The sequence below is a fragment of the Mixophyes fleayi genome, chromosome 7 (assembly GCF_038048845.1).
Source record: "Mixophyes fleayi isolate aMixFle1 chromosome 7, aMixFle1.hap1, whole genome shotgun sequence".
In the NCBI taxonomy this organism is placed as follows: domain Eukaryota; kingdom Metazoa; phylum Chordata; class Amphibia; order Anura; family Limnodynastidae; genus Mixophyes; species Mixophyes fleayi.
This window is the reverse complement of record NC_134408.1, coordinates 153958188-153979157: the sequence shown is the minus strand read 5'-3', so window position 1 is coordinate 153979157 and position 20970 is coordinate 153958188. Positions and strand designations below refer to the sequence as shown.

The following is a 20970-nucleotide window of genomic DNA, read 5'->3' as shown; positions in this document are numbered from 1 at the left end:
TTGTTCCAGGAAGACAAGTGGTGATGGACCATTACCTGGTCAAAGCAGAAGACACTGTAGTTGAAGGAAGGATAGAGGTTCATAACATGGCGATATAATACAGGTAGCCACAACAACGCTGGAGCCCAAACTCCGCTCCCACAAAGCTTGGATGTGAGTGACAGGTAAATAAGTGCTGCAATTAGGTGTCGCTCTTCAGAAATATGTAGAGATGTGCCAAGGAGCTCCAGATCCGGTGCCCGCGAAGAGGGCGAAGATGGAGGCTGCCGCTGTGCCCCAGAAGAGGCTGAAGATGGCCCTGGCTGCTGTGCCCATCAAGAGGGCAAAGAAAGAAGAGAAGTACTTACCGTTCCTGCGATCCAGCGTTGGTGAGTATTTCTTTCTTCCTGCAGGGGTTGACAGCGGAGGGAGGCTGAGTCAATCAGGGCTCACCTCCGGCCGTTCAAAAGATTGGCGCCACGGCAAGCCAATGAGCCCTCGCGGTGGCGCCCAGTGATGACATTGCACTGGCGGTTATATAAGCCGCCGGGCGGCGCCATTACTTCCATAGTTCGTCGGCGGACCCTGCCACTAATAATCACCACCGGAGACGTCGGCGGAGGGCCCTTGTCAGGGCTAAGAGTGCCCCCGCCCAGAAGAAAAGAAGAGGGCCGCGCCAGAGACACTGACGGAGAGCACTGGTAAGGGCTGAGAGCGCCCCCGCCCTTAGAGCTACTGGAAGACCCGCGCTGAACCGGAGAAGAGGCGCCGCCAGCTGGAGGGTCTGGAAGACCCCAAGAAAGAAGACTGCTGGTCAAGCTGAGTTTCCTGCACAGAGCAGGTAAGTATATCCAGCATTAATTCAGGCACAAGGCCCAGGATAAACTGGGCATAAAGCCCTATTAGAAAGCCAGATGTTCCCCGCAGGCGTTACATTTACACAGATGTGATCGGGTAAATGCCGAAATTGCTGAACTGCCGGAACACCGTAATGAGTCCGCTTCCTGCAGCACCGTCTGCTGCTCAGTGTCTTGAGTGAACCTTGCTATGTGTTCTATGTTCTATCCTATAGTAGTACTACAAGTGCCAGCATACACATGGCTGCCAGGGCATGTCAGATAGAATGGATGGTTAATATACACAAAACCTTATTCCGGCTGCCTGAAAGGATGGAGAACGGATCTGTGAAGACACCAAGCAGCAGAGGGCGCTGCGGGAGCCAAATCATTTCAGTAATTCCGGGTTTCACCCATGCAGTCAGTCCAGTTTGCTAAAACCTCCTGTTTCTGTAAATGAGAGACCTGTGATTAATAAAATGGTGAATGAACTGTGTAACTGGCTGAGAGTATTATTCTAGGAAACACAGTTACTGTAAAAATGGAATCTGTGTTCTTGGACTTATAGTATCACAAGTGGTGAATTACAACCAGCAAAGAGAGTGGTTTATCTCTCTGCCTGTCCCTACTGGTGTTACTGCAGCTACTGTGTCCATAATACACACAGACATTCTGTATGAACTTATAGAGAGTTCTTATTAGATGCAGAAACTCCACAGACCCCGGGACAGCGGATCCTCCTCCCACACTCCCCAATTCCTCATCACAAGAAGGAGGAGAAGAGTCTCTGGTCTGATGCTGCCGCTTACTGCAGGAATAATGACCTGAAACTGGGAACATGGGGGGCTCTGCTGGGACCACTACACTGCTGGTGTACTGTGAGTAACTGTGTGTGGTGACACTATACTGAGACACTGTATACAGGGTGTGATGTGGTGACACTATACTGAGACACTGTATACAGGGTGTGATGTGGTGACACTATACTGAGACACTGTATACAGGGTGTGATGTGGTGACACTGTACTGAGACACTGTATACAGGGTGTGATGTGGTGACACTATACTGAGACACTGTATACAGAGTGTGATGTGGTGACACTGTACTGAGACACTGTATACAGAGTGTGATGTGGTGACACTGTACTGAGACACTGTATACAGGGTGTGATGTGGTGACACTATACTGAGACACTGTATACAGGGTGTGATGTGGTGACACTGTACTGAGACACTGTATACAGGGTGTGATGTGGTGACACTATACTGAGACACTGTATACAGAGTGTGATGTGGTGACACTGTACTGAGACACTGTATACAGAGTGTGATGTGGTGACACTGTACTGAGACACTGTATACAGGGTGTGATGTGGTGACACTGTACTGAGACACTGTATACAGGGTGTGATGTGGTCACACTGTACTGACACACTGTATACAGGGTGTTATGTGGTGACACTGTACTGAGACACTGTATACAGGGTGTGATGTGGTGATGCTGTACTGAGACACTGTATACAGGGTGTGATGTGGTGACACTGTACTGAGACACTGTATACAGGGTGTGATGTGGTCACACTGTACTGAGACACTGTATACAGGGTGTGATGTGGTCACACTGTACTGACACACTGTATACAGGGTGTGATGTGTTCACACTATACTGAGACACTGTATACAGGGTGTGATGTGGTGACACTGTACTGAGACACTGTATACAGGGTGTGATGTGGTGACACTGTACTGAGACACTGTATACAGGGTGTGATGTGTTCACACTATACTGAGACACTGTATACAGGGTGTGATGTGGTGACACTATACTGAGACACTGTATACAGGGTGTGATGTGGTGACACTATACTGAGACACTGTATACAGGGTGTGATGTGGTGACACTGTACTGAGACACTGTATACAGGGTGTGATGTGTTCACACTATACTGAGACACTGTATACAGGGTGTGATGTGGTGACACTGTACTGAGACACTGTATACAGGGTGTGATGTGTTCACACTATACTGAGACACTGTATACAGGGTGTGATGTGGTGACGCTGTACTGAGACACTGTATACAGGGTGTGATGTGGTCACACTGTACTGAGACACTGTATACAGGGTGTGATGTGGTGACGCTGTACTGAGACACTGTATACAGGGTGTGATGTGGTCACACTGTACTGAGACACTGTATACAGGGTGTGATGTGGTGACACTGTACTGAGACACTGTATACAGGGTGTGATGTGGTGACACTGTACTGAGACACTGTATACAGGGTGTGATGTGTTCACACTATACTGAGACACTGTATACAGGGTGTGATGTGGTGACACTGTACTGAGACACTGTATACAGGGTGTGATGTGGTGACACTGTACTGAGACACTGTATACAGGGTGTGATGTGGTCACACTGTACTGACACACTGTATACAGGGTGTGATGTGGTCACACTGTACTGAGACACTGTATACAGGGTGTGATGTGGTCACACTGTACTGAGACACTGTATACAGGGTGTGATGTGGTCACACTGTACTGAAACACTGTATACAGGGTGTGATGTGGTGACACTGTACTGAGACACTGTATACAGGGTGTGATGTGTTCACACTATACTGAGACACTGTATACAGGGTGTGATGTGGTGACACTGTACTGAGACACTGTATACAGGGTGTGATGTGGTGACACTGTACTGAGACACTGTATACAGGGTGTGATGTGGTGACACTGTACTGAGACACTGTATACAGGGTGTGATGTGGTCACACTGTACTGAGACACTGTATACAGGGTGTGATGTGGTCACACTGTACTGAGACACTGTATACAGGGTGTGATGTGGTCACACTGTACTGAGACACTGTATACAGGGTGTGATGTGGTGACACTGTACTGAGACACTGTATACAGGGTGTGATGTGGTGACACTGTACTGAGACACTGTATACAGAGTGTGATGTGGTGACACTGTACTGAGACACTGTATACAGGGTGTGATGTGGTGACACTGTACTGAGACACTGTATACAGGGTGTGATGTGGTGACACTGTACTGAGACACTGTATACAGGGTGTGATGTGGTGACACTATACTGAGACACTGTATACAGGGTGTGATGTGGTGACACTGTACTGAGACACTGTATACAGAGTGTGATGTGGTGACACTGTACTGAGACACTGTATACAGAGTGTGATGTGGTGACACTGTACTGAGACACTGTATACAGGGTGTGATGTGGTGACACTGTACTGAGACACTGTATACAGGGTGTGATGTGTTCACACTATACTGAGACACTGTATACAGGGTGTGATGTGGTGACACTATACTGAGACACTGTATACAGGGTGTGATGTGGTGACACTGTACTGAGACACTGTATACAGAGTGTGATGTGGTGACACTGTACTGAGACACTGTATACAGGGTGTGATGTGGTGACACTGTACTGAGACACTGTATACAGGGTGTGATGTGGTCACACTGTACTGAGACACTGTATACAGGGTGTGATGTGGTGACACTGTACTGACACACTGTATACAGGGTGTGATGTGGTGACACTGTACTGAGACACTGTATACAGGGTGTGATGTGGTGACACTGTACTGAGACACTGTATACAGGGTGTGATGTGGTGACACTGTACTGAGACACTGTATACAGGGTGTGATGTTGTGACACTGTACTGAGACACTGTATACAGGGTGTGATGTGGTCACACTGTACTGAGACACTGTATACAGGGTGTGATGTGGTGACACTGTACTGAGACACTGTATACAGAGTGTGATGTGGTGACACTGTACTGAGACACTGTATACAGGGTGTGATGTGGTGACACTGTACTGAGACACTGTATACAGGGTGTGATGTGGTGACACTGTACTGAGACACTGTATACAGGGTGTGATGTGGTGACACTGTACTGAGACACTGTATACAGGGTGTGATGTGGTGACACTGTACTGAGACACTGTATACAGGGTGTGATGTGGTGACACTGTACTGAGACACTGTATACAGGGTGTGATGTGGTCACACTATACTGAGACACTGTATACAGGGTGTGATGTGGTGACACTGTACTGAGACACTGTATACAGGGTGTGATGTGGTGACACTGTACTGAGACTGTATACAGGGTGTAATGTGGTGACACTGTACTGAGACACTGTATACAGGGTGTGATGTGGTGACGCTGTACTGAGACACTGTATACAGGGTGTGATGTGGTGACACTGTACTGAGACACTGTATACAGGGTGTGATGTGGTGACGCTGTACTGAGACACTGTATACAGGGTGTGATGTGGTGACACTATACTGAGACACTGTATACAGGGTGTGATGTGGTCACACTATACTGAGACACTGTATACAGGGTGTGATGTGGTGACACTGTACTGAGACACTGTATACAGGGTGTGATGTGGTGACGCTGTACTGAGACACTGTATACAGGGTGTGATGTGGTGACACTGTACTGAGACACTGTATACAGGGTGTGATGTGGTGACACTGTACTGAGACACTGTATACAGGGTGTGATGTGGTGACACTGTACTGAGACACTGTATACAGGGTGTGATGTGGTGACACTGTACTGAGACACTGTATACAGGGTGTGATGTGGTCACACTGTACTGAGACACTGTATACAGGGTGTGATGTGGTCACACTATACTGAGACACTGTATACAGGGTGTGATGTGGTGACACTGTACTGAGACACTGTATACAGAGTGTGATGTGGTGACACTGTACTGAGACACTGTATACAGGGTGTGATGTGGTGACACTGTACTGAGACACTGTATACAGGGTGTGATGTGGTCACACTATACTGAGACACTGTATACAGGGTGTGATGTGGTGACACTGTACTGAGACACTGTATACAGGGTGTGATGTGGTGACACTATACTAAGACACTGTATACAGGGTGTGATGTGGTGACACTGTACTGAGACACTGTATACAGGGTTTGATGTGGTGACACTGTACTGAGACACTGTATACAGGGTGTGATGTGGTCACACTGTACTGACACACTGTATACAGGGTGTGATGTGGTGACACTGCACTGATACACTGTATACAGGGTGTGATGTGGTGACACTGTACTGAGACACTCTATAAAGGGTGTGATGTGGTCACACTGTACTGACACACTGTATACAGGGTGTGATGTGGTGACACTGTACTGATACACTGTATACAGGGTGTGATGTGGTGACACTGTACTGAGACACTGTATACAGGGTGTGATGTGGTCACACTATACTGAGACACTGTATACAGGGTGTGATGTGGTGACACTGTACTGAGACACTGTATACAGGGTGTGATGTGGTGACACTGTACTGAGACACTGTATACAGGGTGTGATGTGGTGACACTGTACTGAGACACTGTATACAGGGTGTGATGTGGTGACACTGTACTGAGACACTGTATACAGGGTGTGATGTGGTGACACTGTACTGAGACACTGTATACAGGGTGTGATGTGGTGACACTGTACTGAGACACTGTATACAGGGTGTGATGTGGTCACACTGTACTGAGACACTGTATACAGGGTGTGATGTGGTCACACTGTACTGAGACACTGTATACAGGGTGTGATGTGGTGACACTGTACTGAGACACTGTATACAGGGTGTGATGTGGTGACACTGTACTGAGACACTGTATATAGGGTGTAATGTGGTCACACTGTACTGAGACACTGTATACAGGGTGTGATGTGGTGACACTGTACTGAGACACTGTATACAGGGTGTGATGTGGTGACACTGTACTGAGACACTGTATACAGGGTGTGATGTGGTGACACTATACTGAGACACTGTATATAGGGTGTAATGTGGTCACACTGTACTGAGACACTGTATACAGGGTGTGATGTGGTGACACTGTACTGAGACACTGTATACAGGGTGTGATGTGGTGACGCTGTACTGAGACACTGTATACAGGGTGTGATGTGGTGACGCTGTACTGAGACACTGTATACAGGGTGTGATGTGGTGACACTGTACTGAGACACTGTATACAGGGTGTGATGTGGTCACACTGTACTGAGACACTGTATACAGGGTGTGATGTGGTCACACTGTACTGAGACACTGTATACAGGGTGTGATGTGGTGACACTGTACTGAGACACTGTATACAGAGTGTGATGTGGTGACACTGTACTGAGACACTCTATAAAGGGTGTGATGTGGTCACACTGTACTGACACACTGTATACAGGGTGTGATGTGGTGACGCTGTACTGAGACACTGTATACAGGGTGTGATGTGGTGACGCTGTACTGAGACACTGTATACAGGGTGTGATGTGGTGACACTGTACTGAGACACTGTATACAGGGTGTGATGTGGTCACACTGTACTGAGACACTGTATACAGGGTGTGATGTGGTCACACTGTACTGAGACACTGTATACAGGGTGTGATGTGGTGACGCTGTACTGAGACACTGTATACAGGGTGTGATGTGGTGACACTGTACTGACACACTGTATACAGGGTGTGATGTGGTGACGCTGTACTGAGACACTGTATACAGGGTGTGATGTGGTGACACTGTACTGAGACACTGTATACAGGGTGTGATGTGGTCACACTGTACTGAGACACTGTATACAGGGTGTGATGTGGTCACACTGTACTGAGACACTGTATACAGGGTGTGATGTGGTGACACTGTACTGAGACACTGTATACAGGGTGTGATGTGGTGACGCTGTACTGAGACACTGTATACAGGGTGTGATGTGGTGACGCTGTACTGAGACACTGTATACAGGGTGTGATGTGGTGACACTATACTGAGACATTATATACAGGGTGTGATGTGGTCACACTGTACTGAGACACTGTATACAGGGTGTGATGTGGTGACACTGTACTGAGACACTGTATACAGGGTGTGATGTGGTCACACTGTACTGACACACTGTATACAGGGTGTGATGTGGTGACACTGTACTGAGACACTGTATACAGGGTGTGATGTGGTGACACTGTACTGAGACACTGTATACAGAGTGTGATGTGGTGACACTGTACTGAGACACTCTATAAAGGGTGTGATGTGGTGACACTGTACTGACACACTGTATACAGGGTGTGATGTGGTGACGCTGTACTGATACACTGTATACAGGGTGTGATGTGGTGACACTGTACTGAGACACTGTATACAGGGTGTGATGTGGTGACACTGTACTGAGACACTGTATACAGGGTGTGATGTGGTGACACTGTACTGACACACTGTATACAGGGTGTGATGTGGTGACACTGTACTGAGACACTGTATACAGGGTGTGATGTGGTGACACTGTACTGAGACATTATATACAGGGTGTGATGTGGTGACACTGTATACAGGGTGTGATGTGGTGACACTGTACTGAGACACTGTATACAGGGTGTGATGTGGTCACACTGTACTGAGACACTGTATACAGGGTGTGATGAGATCATTATTATGATTATTGTTCCAGTGATGATAGCAGAGGCAGCAGTGTTGTTGTGGAAGGGTTAATAGAAGTTTATAAGCTGCATCCTCATCAGTGCAGTAATTAAACCCAGCTGAACACTCTTCCATATTAATATCCCAGAGTTGTATGATCCAGATGTTACTGAAGCAAATGCTGAAAATCAAAACACACGAACATCAAACGAACAAAATATGTTTCAAAAAAAGAGACTGGAACTAACTGTAAACTAATTAAATATGAAAAATGATTTGAAAGTGCTGAATGGGGTCAGAACGAGGTGTCTGGAGCAGATCACAGAGATGCAGCTTCTGTATCTGAGCCACATCATGGTTCATACACCCCAACATCGGGGAAACCAGGGGGGTCAAAGTATAGAACGAACACTCTGTCCCCCAATTTCTGAGTCATCAAACCACAATGCCTAACGAATGTTGAATCATGGCAGATGGCTTCCACCTAATAGTGCCACCTCTGGTGGTACCACGTGAGTACGGGTACCAGATCATCCATGTAGATGAAGTAAGTGACATAATTCTACCACCTGCGGATCTGTTACAATGTGTCAGTTAGTAATGATTACACCTGTGCTCCAACAAGGAGATAGGGAAAACATGGACTGTTAGGGATCCCTGAGAACCAGATTTGGGAAACATTGTAAACTATGCGGATTCATTTCTGACCCTTATAGAGAACCGTGTACTTTACTTTATGTTCCCTACAGTAATATTATACTTATTGTCCAGTCATTGGTCATCTGAATGACTGTGTAGGACTATTATTAGGATAGCTTCTAGCCAGTTGCTCACCATTGTTCTCTTTCCCCCTATCAGTGACGCTGAGCGCTGCGCACCGCAACACAAGGACCAATGTGTGTAAGTGGTGTAATTACTCGCAGCCCATTTGTGAGGGGGGCACCTGCTTCAGCAACTGCAACCTGAGCTCCTACTGTGAGACTTCGGAGGAGATCTGTGTCAGTCTCTGGTGAGGATTCCTGTCACATTACCCGATATGGGGGGACTGTCCTCCTTATTATCAGTGTTCTCCCCAGAATCCTGTTCCTGCATAGAACTCTCTACACAACCTGTTCTATACATTTATCTCTCTTCCCTAAAACATCAATCATTGTGTTACTGAGACTGCTCTATAACATCTCTTATTACGCCATATATCCGCCACATCGCCTGAATATATCCTCTATATATAGCTGCAGCAATACCCCTATAATGTGCCCTGTATTGTAGATATCACACAAACATTGTATTACTGTATATTCTATTGTCCGACCTCCTCTTGTCCGTACAGTTGTGATCACAGTGTAACAATACTAGTGTTACATGTGTATTTACCACATACGTGATTATCGCCCTTATATCTGTTGTCTGTTCCTGGCGACTCTGCTGGAACTGAAATGACTCCTTTCCATCCTTTATACAAAGTAACACAAACATTTGTCTATGAGTTGTGTAACATCATTAGATCTACCTACCAGTTAATATCACTAATTTAAATGCTTGAACCAAGAACATTGGCATAATGCAAATAATATGATATTGTCCTCTCAAGGCGGAGATAACAGATTAAAATCATTAAAAAAAATAAAGTTGAATAAAGTTTTCTTTGATATGTAGATAGTTATAAATATCTTTTACATTTTTTAAGTCATATTTATCTATTTTTTATTTAGTTAATCGAATCTTATATTTCGGTTCCTCCATATAGTCCATATATAATAAACCAGAAACTACTGTCAGACTTACAGGTCTTTTAAGTAGAGATCCAAATGTTTATCCCTTATGCTGAGTGTACAGAACCAATAGGTTACAGATGTCATTATCTGACCCGGTGTTAATTTATCTGAGGTCTTTTTGGTCCCACTCGTGCTGTGATTATCATCCAGGTGAATCTAGAACAGTCTAATTAGCCCTGAAATCGCAGCATATAACGTCTTCTGGGTTGTCTGACTCACACAATTACAAATGAGGTCAGGGACCGAATTTAAAGAATTCATCCAACCCCAAGTTTTTACAAAACCCCAAATGTCAATTGGATGAAGTGAAATCATTGTTATTATTCTGCTCTTACGCCCATATTTGTAGCTGACACACCTTGTGCTTGGAGATTCATGTCAAGGGCCTGTCCCCCTAAAAAATGCATCTAATTTTGATTTTCATGCATCGATAAGATTAAACCATATAAGTACAACAGGATTATCTCATTAGATGTCTACATGGTTCAGCAATCCAATTAGCATGAAAGAAATTCAGTAAAATAGTGTAGTATGTTGATATATCAAATAGTGGCTGAAATAAACCAGTCATAAAGGTAGGGGCGTAACAGGTAAGAACATGTAATAAATTATACCAAAGGCTGATATAAGAAAAAGGTCTCAATGATTAAACCATCAGACAGGTTCTCCTGTCGAAATTAGATGTTCTCCGTAAAGTAAGTGGTTTCTTGGAACAGGCGCGTTTCACCCTGTATGGACTTACTCTCGGGATATTCATTATACAACTTCATTGTCACCAGTTGAAAATTATTAACAATGATTTGCAAATTATTTTATTATCAGTTGAGGGATTTGAGTAAAAAAATGTGTGTAATTATTTCAACCCCAGCACCTCTTAAACCTTAGGGTATAATTACTAAACTGTGGGTTTGAAAAAGTGGAGATGTTGCCTATAGCAACCAATCAGATTCTAGTTATCATTTAGTACAGTCTACAAAATGATAACTAGAACCTGATTGGTTGCTATAGGCAACATCTCCACTTTTTCAAACCCGCAGTTTAGTAAATATATCCTCTGGTCTTCTCTTCTGCTCTCTACACAGCTCCAGCTCTCTCCTTAATTTAACAATAATAATAGTAATAATCCAGCTGGGACAGTTTATCCCAAGGACACTGAAACTAACACTAAACCTGACACCAGCCAAGGAAGAGATGGGTGTTATGGTTATCTCGGTCTCACCAGCTGGATTCCGACTTTCTGAGAGGATCTGGGGCTGCCCAATGTCATATTTGCCTTGTTCCCACAAATGTCTTAGAGCAGCTCAGCCACCCGACCACAGGTCACCTTCCTGCATCTAGAAGATCACCAGGGCCCCGGGCAGGGATTAATCTTGTATATAAAGGTTCACATACAGCTCCCACTAGGGCAGTATAATGATCCAGAGACCAACCTGGACATGTATTAATCTCTGTGTGATCTGCAGGAAGCAGGACAATGACAGTGTCCAGGTTATTACTCTCTGCCACCACCCTCAGTATCCTCTGGAGAACGTCCTGGTGCCCAGTTATAACTCTGTAAGATGTGTAATGGAAGCAGTGCCCACCCGAACCGGCCGGCTGTATATTTGTGGCTGTGTGGATGAGCAAGAATGTAACGACAAACTCATCTTCTACAACGACATTGACGGTAAGAAAGGGGCTGGTGGCCTATTATCTGTGGTGAAGACACCGGCAGCTTCCTGCTCTGTCTGTATGAGCTGTACTCTATGGTACCAATGTGTCCACATCCAGTACACACCGACTCCTGAGCCCTGTGACATACTCACCAGAAGCCCCTATCTAGTTACACCATACTTTCCAACTCTCCCGGAATGTCCAGGAGACTCCCCCATTTTGCATGAGTCTCACGGACTCCCGGAAGGTTGTGACAATCTCCCGGATCTGCCCACTTCCTAGTGAAGTGGGCAGAATTAGCTCCAAAACGCTTTGGCCCCGTCCCCTGCTGTAAAATGATGCATTTGCGTCATTACGTCACGGGGGCAGGTCCAAAATGATGCGAATTTTGGAGCCCCGGCCCACCATCACGCCCACCTCCCCCGGAAGGCTCCCGGAAGCCAACTTTAGAAAGTTGGTAGGTATGAGTTACAAAATGAGTCCACTTCAGACCCAGGGTCACTTCTGATCATTTAGACTAGGCCTGGCCAACCCGCAGCTCTCTAGGTGTTGTGAAACTACAAGCCCCAGCATGCTTTGCCAGTAGATAACCAGCTGATAGCTGACAGGGCATGCTGGGACTTGTAGTTTCACAAGCACCTGCAGAGAGAAAGGCTGCCCAGGCCACAATAATCATGTGTCCACTACACAGCAAATCTGTGGGACTTAGACTGTGATCTGCTGAGTTCTGAGGGCCCTAAATGTAACAGGGCTGGAAAAACAGGGACTGCTCATTGCTGCAGAATGACCAGCACACACGCAGGTCTCCCGTATTTAGTGCTGGACCGACACCCCATAATGTCCAGGGGAACACTGGGTATTTTCAGTCATATAGACAAGATAATCTATAGTGAAGACTTTTGGTGGATTTAAATGAACACTGTACAATATACATCAGAGGCAAGAAACTGCTTATCCTCTGTTTGTGGGGAACTACAGATCTCAGCATGTCCTGATTGACCTTGGTAGACCATTGCTCTATACAAGTCCCAGCATAATCTGTGTCCTTCCAGTGAGTCCTGCAAACTTTAGTAAAGTGCCAGCTTGTGGTGAACAATGCTGCAGTGTTGTCCTGCTGGGATTTGTAGTTCCCCAGCACCTGGAGATCCGCAGTATATTACATTTTTGAAGCTAAGACAGGTGAATATATAATAGAGGGAGATGGGTGGTGGTCTAAGTATCGGGGCAGCATCAGGCAGACCCGAGGCCGGTGAGAACTCTGTACCTTATTCATGTCTTTATCTCCTCTGTAATTAGTCTGACATTTCTTCTGCTTTTCTCCTCCAGGTTATTCCCTACTTCATAGCAGAGAGGTTGTCCCTGTAGCTGTCATCAGTTTACTGCCCCCCCTCCTGCTGGCAATCACCGTCACTGTCCTATTCTACCTGTACCGTACCCAGAGACTCAGGAAGAGGTCCAAGGCGTGGCAGGAGAAGCCGGGAGATTACTCCTATAGGTTGTCCCTGACCAGCAGCTCTCAGTGTAACATAAGTATAGCCTGTGCCAACAGCATCAACCACAACACAGAGCTGCTCCCTATCGAGCTGGAGCAACGCGTTGGGAAGGGCCGGATTGCTGAGGTCTGGAGAGCCAAGCTGAAACACAGTGAGACTGTGGCGGTCAAGATCTTCCCTTTCCAAGGATACTCTTCCTGGAAAAACGAGATCTGTATTTTCACCGACGCCAACGTGAAGCATGAGAACGTGCTGCAGTTTCTCACGGCCGAAGAGCGGGTGAGCAGCCTGCAGAAGCAATATTGGATCATCACTGCTTATCACGCCAGAGGCAATCTAAAGGACTATCTGACCAGTCATGTTCTGAGCTGGACATCATTCCTAAAGATGGCCGGCTCTGTAGTAAATGGCCTGGCCCATCTGCACAGTGATTACACCCCGTGCGGCACCCCGAAGATCGCCATAGCTCACCGGGACATCAAGAGCACCAACATTCTGGTGAAGAGCGAGTCCGAGTGTGTTCTGTGTGACTTCGGCATAACGCTGCGGCTGGACCCTTCACTTACAGTAGATGCCTTCGCCAACAGTGGACAGGTGAGACTTCAAAGGACATAACTGAGATTCAGAGCAGGCAACCTTTGGCGGATGTGGAACTATAAGTCCCAGCATGTGGTGGCAGGGTATTCTGGCTCTTGTAGTTCCTATAGAGTTGGAGAACATTGGTTTGTCTACATAAGACAGGGATAGTAGTGACTTAAACATATCCACAGTGATATCAACTATTTCCTCCGCCAGACAAATCTTTTATTTATTTCCCTTTTACTCACAGGGAAGCAGTAAAAAAAAATCCAAATACTGGGATTTATTTTAGGGGTGAATATTTCACTAAGGCCGTGTCAGCTTTTACTATGATCACATTAGGTCCAGTGGAGCGGGTTCCCGGGTATTGCAGGTAAGACCCCCCCTAAATTAGTGCTTACGTCCCACTCTCAAACCCATCTGTTGCAGCGTTTATTTTGGCTGACTTAAGACAGAAATTGGTGACCTGCTCCTAGAGCATGCTGGGACTTGTAGTTTGATGACAGGTAGAGAGAGCACCTGAGCTGAATTGAAAGGACTACTAAAAACAAATATGTTTAATAAATAAAGCATAAAACTAATATACACTGTTCAGCCTTATACTGACTTCTTACTAGTAGTATAAGCGAATATTTCCACCCCTCTCCTTAACAAACTCAAAAAGACACATCCCAGTTGTTGAGTAATTGGCATCTGATACAGGGCAAAAAGCATAAGTGCCAGGCACTGGTAGTTATGTACTGTCCTCACTGTCCCTAAGTGTTTGTTACCTAGAAGACTGCAAGTCCCACTCTGCAATGTCCTAAAGTTATTCAAGACCGATCCCATGTAAGATGGCTACCTGCAGTAAAGAGATGGGTTAGGAAAGCATGTGGACTCAACAATCTGCTTTGACCAGCAATACTGGTACATAGTGGGTATGTTCTGTTTAAGACAATATGGGGCATATTCAATTAGCTTTTTGATTCGCGGTAACGCGCATTGCCGCGAAAAGTGCGCGTTCTTGCGGGTATTACGGTACCGCATTAACGCGGATTTTCGTTCGCAACCCTATGGGCTGCGAACGAAAATCCACGTTATTGCGGTACCGTGTATTACGTTTCGCGGCTGTTCCGGCGCGTTACCGCGAATCCAAAAGCTAATTGAATATGCCCCTATGTTTGTTTATGTCCTTTACTTAAAAAACATCCACATTTTAACTGATTAACAACCAGCTTTAGAAGGATACAAGTCATGGCTTATTATTATATTAACAGACATTTCTGAAAACTGCTTTACAAGTAGGAAGTGTTGCTCATAGCAACCAATCAGATCCTAGTTCTGGGTTCTCTGATACAAACAATGTCTGGTTGCTATGGGCAACACCTTTTCTTACTTCTGCAACAGATAACCTATTATATTCAATGTATTCCACAGGTGGGAACAGCACGGTACATGGCTCCTGAAGTTCTGGAATCCAGGGTTAACCTGGAGGATTTAGAGTCCTTCAAACAGATGGATGTTTACTCACTGGCGCTGGTGTTATGGGAGATGGGCTCCAGGTGTGAGGCCGTCGGAGGTGAGGACTCCATAATTATACTTACAATATACTACTGCGTATATTCCGTAGCGCTGTGAGGTACTAACAGGATGTGCGGTTGGTGATGGGCAGAAGTCTGGACAATCCGGCCAGAGAGTGGATCCAGCCACAATGTGATGAGTAAATCAGGGTCTTAGTGTTTGATGAGGGCCTTTGCCTGGGGCCTGGCGCAGAGTGGACACCCCAATACTGCGATCCTGGGGTTTGTGGGTGATGCTGGGACTGTTATCATTCAGGATTTCTGGGGCATTAAGAGGAGACAAAAGAAAAGATTATATTCATGTAGTGCCGGGGAGGGGGTAATGTGAGCTTATAGGGGAACGCGATGAAGCGAGAGTGACAGAAGACCAGATACACACAGAGACGAGGGACTATAAGCTATCAGGAGAATGAGCAGCCTCCAACGTCACTCTTCTATAGTAATATAATTCATTCTACTGCAGAGGTGAAGACCTATGAGCTGCCCTTTGGGTCCATGATGCAGGAGGAGCCCTGTATAGAATCCATAAGAGACTTGGTGCTAAACCGAAAGGAGCGACCAGACATTCCACTGACCTGGAGGAGGCACCCGGTGAGCTGCCATAAGACACTAGAAAATGCCGTAGAATATTACTGTATGTAAGAAGCATCAGCAAATGATTATTATACACATTAGAACGCTACAAAACATTGTAAAGAAAAATAAACTTAATAAAACGGTATAAAGATGGTCCGAAGAGCAGAGTCCTTTATGTAGAGACATTTGTCACACAATGCGCCTGGCACAGGTCCTACCACTGGGCGGAGCTACTGAGCTGGCGCAATTGTGAAGACAGGTTAGTGACAGTATAGGTTTGGCTGTGCGCAAGTGCGGTACATGGCTGTACCTGGGCACACGCAAGGTACATGGCTGTACCTGGGCACACGCATGGTACATGAGTGTTACCTGGGCACACGCATTGTACATGGGTGTTACCTGGGCACACGCATTGTACATGGGTGTTACCTGGGCACACGCATTGTACATGGGTGTTACCTGGGCACACGCATTGTACATGGGTGTTACCTGGGCACACGCATAGTACATGGCTGTACCTGGGCACACGCATAGTACATGGCTGTACCTGGGCACACGCATAGTACATGGCTGTACCTGGGCACACGCATAGTACATGGCTGTACCTGGGCACACGCATAGTACATGGCTGTACCTGGGCACACGCATAGTACATGGCTGTACCTGGGCACACGCATAGTACATGGCTGTACCTGGGCACACGCATAGTACATGGCTGTACCTGGGCACACGCATAGTACATGGCTGTACCTGGGCACACGCAAAGTACATGGCTGTACCTGGGCACACGCAAAGTACATGGCTGTACCTGGGCACACGCAAAGTACATGGCTGTACCTGGCACACGCATAGTACATGGCTGTACCTGGGCACACGCATAGTACATGGCTGTACCTGGGCACACGCAAAGTACATGGCTGTACCTGGGCACACGCAAAGTACATGGCTGTACCTGGGCACACGCAAAGTACATGGCTGTACCTGGGCACACGCAAAGTACATGGCTGTACCTGGGCACACGCAAAGTACATGGCTGTAACTGGGCACACGCAAAGTACATGGCTGTAACTGGGCACACGCAAAGTACATGGCTGTAACTGGGCACACGCAAAGTACATGGCTGTACCTGGGGACACGCAAAGTACATGGCTGTACCTGGGCACACGCAAAGTACATGGCTGTACCTGGGCACACGCAAAGTACATGGCTGTACCTGGGCACACGCAAAGTACATGGCTGTACCTGGGCACACGCAAAGTACATGGCTGTACCTGGGCACACGCATAGTACATGGCTGTACCTGGGCACACACATAGTACATGGCTGTACCTGGGCACACGCAAAGTCCATGGCGGTTACCTGGGCACACGTATAGTACATGGCTGTACCTAGGCACACATATAGTACATGGCGGTTACCTGGGCACACATATAGTACATGGCGGTTACCTGGGCACACGCAAAGTACATGGCTGTACCTGGGCACACACATAGTACATGGCTGTACCTGGGCACACGCAAAGTACATGGCTGTACCTGAGCACACACATAGTACATGGCGGTTACCTGGGCACACATATAGTACATGGCTGTACCTGGGCACACATATAGTACATGGCTGTACCTGGGCACCCGCATTGTACATGGCTGTTACCTGGGCACCCGCATTGTACATGGCTGTTACCTGGGCACCCGCATAGTACATGGCTGTACCTGGGCACACATATAGTACATGGCTGTACCTGGGCACACATATAGTACATGGCTGTACCTGGGCACACATATAGTACATGGCTGTACCTGGGCACACGCATAGTACATGGCTGTTACCTGGGCACACATATAGTACATGGCTGTACCTGGGCACACACATAGTACATGGCTGTACCTGGGCACACATATAGTACATGGCTGTACCTGGGCACACATATAGTACATGGCTGTACCTGGGCACACGCATATTACATGGCTGTACCTGGGCACACGCATAGTACATGGCTGTTACCTGGGCACACGCATATTACATGGCTGTACCTGGGCACACGCATAGTACATGGCTGTACCTGGGCACACACATAGTACATGGCTGTTACCTGGGCACACGCATAGTACATGGCTGTTACCTGGGCACACGCATAGTACATGGCTGTACCTGGGCGCACACATAGTACATGGCTGTACCTGGGCACACGTATAGTACATGGCGGTTACCAGGGCACACGTATAGTACATGGCGGTTACCTGGGCACACGTATAGTACATGGCTGTACCTGGGCACACGTATAGTACATGGCTGTACCTGGGCACACGTATAGTACATGGCTGTACCTGGGCACACGTATAGTACATGGCTGTACCTGGGCACACACATAATACATTGTAGGGAAGTGTTGTTTACAGGATACATGACAGATTAAACCCTTATTGTTTTGTTATTGTGAGACTGCGACATTTAATCATGTGAATTCTTTTCAGACCTTTACTTTAGTTTTGTTACAAGTCCTTTAAGACTTTAATAATTTGGGACCTTCCGACTCCTTCCAGGGTATGGACGTCCTGTGCGACACGATCATGGAGTGTTGGGACCACGACCCGGAGGCTCGTCTAACGGCGCCTTGTGTGGCAGAACGCTTCAGCTTGATGGAGCAGATGGACGCTGTCAGTACATACAGCTCGGGTTACTACTGATCCACGTATCCGGCAGATTCAGCTGCATCCTGATGTTCTGACAGTTTCAGAGGCGCATTCAGACATGAATGGACCATATACGTGGTTTATTATTCAGACATGAATGGACCATATCGTACTACGTGGTTTATTATTCAGAAAACATTTCCATTCTAGTATGGAAGACGCCATTTCTGTTTACTAAATTTGTATTATTTAGAAGAAAAAAAAAGGGGTAAATCACCAAACTAACCTCTGCAGAATGAAACATTATTGACCTAATCCCGAGTTGGACGTAGATCCACGTGCACAGCGTATAATCTGCCCAGAATGTGTGAGCTGGTAGCGTTGCACCACATTCGCCTCCTTCCAGCTGGAGAGGCCGCGTACAGTCCGGGCGCGGCGGCTGCGGCAGCCCAGCATGTCAGGAGCCGGATCTAGATGGGGTGTAAACACCCGCAGATGATGGGCACCAGGGTCAGCTCTTCCATGCTGCAGTTTTCTGCATTCATCCTGTAGGTATTATAGGAGTTTGTGGCTGTATTTAGATTTTTCTTTCTACTTTCATTTGTACGTGAGAAGGAATATTATATCTGCGGCTTATATCAGTCTATCAACACAAATATTACCCAACGCTCCCTGTGCCCGGGTGTGATGTGGGGTGGAGATACGCGCAGAGCTGGGCTACATACATTACACCCACCGTTCATCCTACCACCCATCTGGCCCAGTGATTATTATATAATTACAAAAATACAGTATTATATTTTGGTCTCATTCTTACGTCCATCCTATTCAGCGTGCATGAGTTTCATTAATATATTAAAGCAATGGGCCGGACTGGAAAAGATTGATGTTTCTACAGTTTGTCGCTAATACTCTATGTCCACAGTCCCAGGTTGGGTGTCTATACCGAGCCCTGACACTTGAGGGAGCCGCTGAGTAAAGGGAATGGATGTAGTAATCACATGACACAGGCGGGTCACATGATAACTGGCACCTCCCATAATCTTTGTGAATATTTGTGACTGCAACTCTTGTAGGAAGCATTTTCTTTTGCTTCTTTCATTTATTCTTCCTTTATCACAGGGAGTCCATGATAATAAGTTATTCTGGACAAGTCCACTAAGAAGAAGTTCCTGTAATAAACAGGCTTCATGCTACAAAGAGAACAGCGCTAACGAGCTGCGGGCGAGGTGCCAGTTATTACAGTTACCAGAGGGCCACACGTTGGTGCATATGTGGTGCTATAATTGCCAGCATTCAAGAACAGATGTGGGCAGTGCATGCTGGCGCTTGCAGTATCACAAGAGCTTGCACTCTATTTGGACTGTTTACCCTGGTACTCAAATGCAAGGAGTACCTGGAGTGTCCAGATCTATCAGTGTAAGGTACCACCACATCCTGTTACTGGGAGACATCGACTATAAAACTGCCCCCACCCTCCCTGTAAGAACTACATTAGGGATTATTTATATTAGCTGGGGGTGTGGTCTGTCCTGTGACACTGAGCCCATGTGATCAGTCAGAGCCAATGAACTGCAAGCTGGCAGTGATGTCATAGGTTTCTCAGGAGCGCAGTGAGCTTGCTCCCGCCAGTACCTGGGCTGTTCTCACTCTCATTAATACTCATGAATATTCATAGCTGTCCAAAAGATGGATAACTTCACAGAGACAGGAGAAGACCGTACACGGCTGTAACATGTTTAGTGACATGTTGTCTGTTCATGCATCGGTTTAACCTGCAGTTATGTCCAGAAACAGCTCTAATACCGGCCTGGCCAACCTCTGGCTCTCCAGGTGTTCGGAAACTACAAGTCCCAGCATGCTCTGCCAGCCGAGAACCAGAGGAAGGTTGGCAGGGTATGCTGGGATGTGTAGTGTGACCATAGACATTAATAACACGGGAACGTCCGCTGCTGCCTCATCAGTCTAAGCAGGGGTCTCACAAGATGTTTGTGTTATTTCTCTCCTCCAGGGATACAGTGACTATTGTGATCTGCTTCTATTTAAATGAATTTAATACTCTGACATATTGTAAGGACATCAGAATAAAGTGCTCCACAGAACTTTATATAACTTCCATTGTCGTTCCTGCTCCATTTTAGACCAGCAAAGGCCTGAACAGCAGCTCAGTGTAGACAATACAATAGCAGTAAAACACTGAATAACGACTCCAATATTATAGAGCGCTCTGTACACAACGCTTCACTGCGCAAGAAGGACGAGCGATTGTCTCCAGCTCCTGGAGTGCTCGTGTGAAACCAGCGTTCAGTAAATTCAGAGGAGTTATTACCAGTTATGGGATCCTGGTGCTTGTGCCCTAATACAGGGATACAC

At 46.5% G+C, this 20970-nt stretch overlaps 1 protein-coding gene across 1 annotated transcript; it reads left to right on the top strand.

The window, feature by feature from the left end:
• Positions 1-1399: 1399 nt before the first annotated feature.
• LOC142098411 (TGF-beta receptor type-2-like) lies at positions 1400-20703 on the top strand. Its single transcript, XM_075181253.1, has 7 exons — positions 1400-1693; positions 9188-9338; positions 11568-11770; positions 13084-13844; positions 15246-15387; positions 15852-15979; positions 18508-20703. The coding sequence occupies exons 1-7, from the start codon at positions 1654-1656 to the stop codon at positions 18649-18651; spliced, it is 1569 nt and encodes a 522-aa protein (XP_075037354.1). The 5' UTR covers positions 1400-1653; the 3' UTR covers positions 18652-20703.
• Positions 20704-20970: the final 267 nt, after the last annotated feature.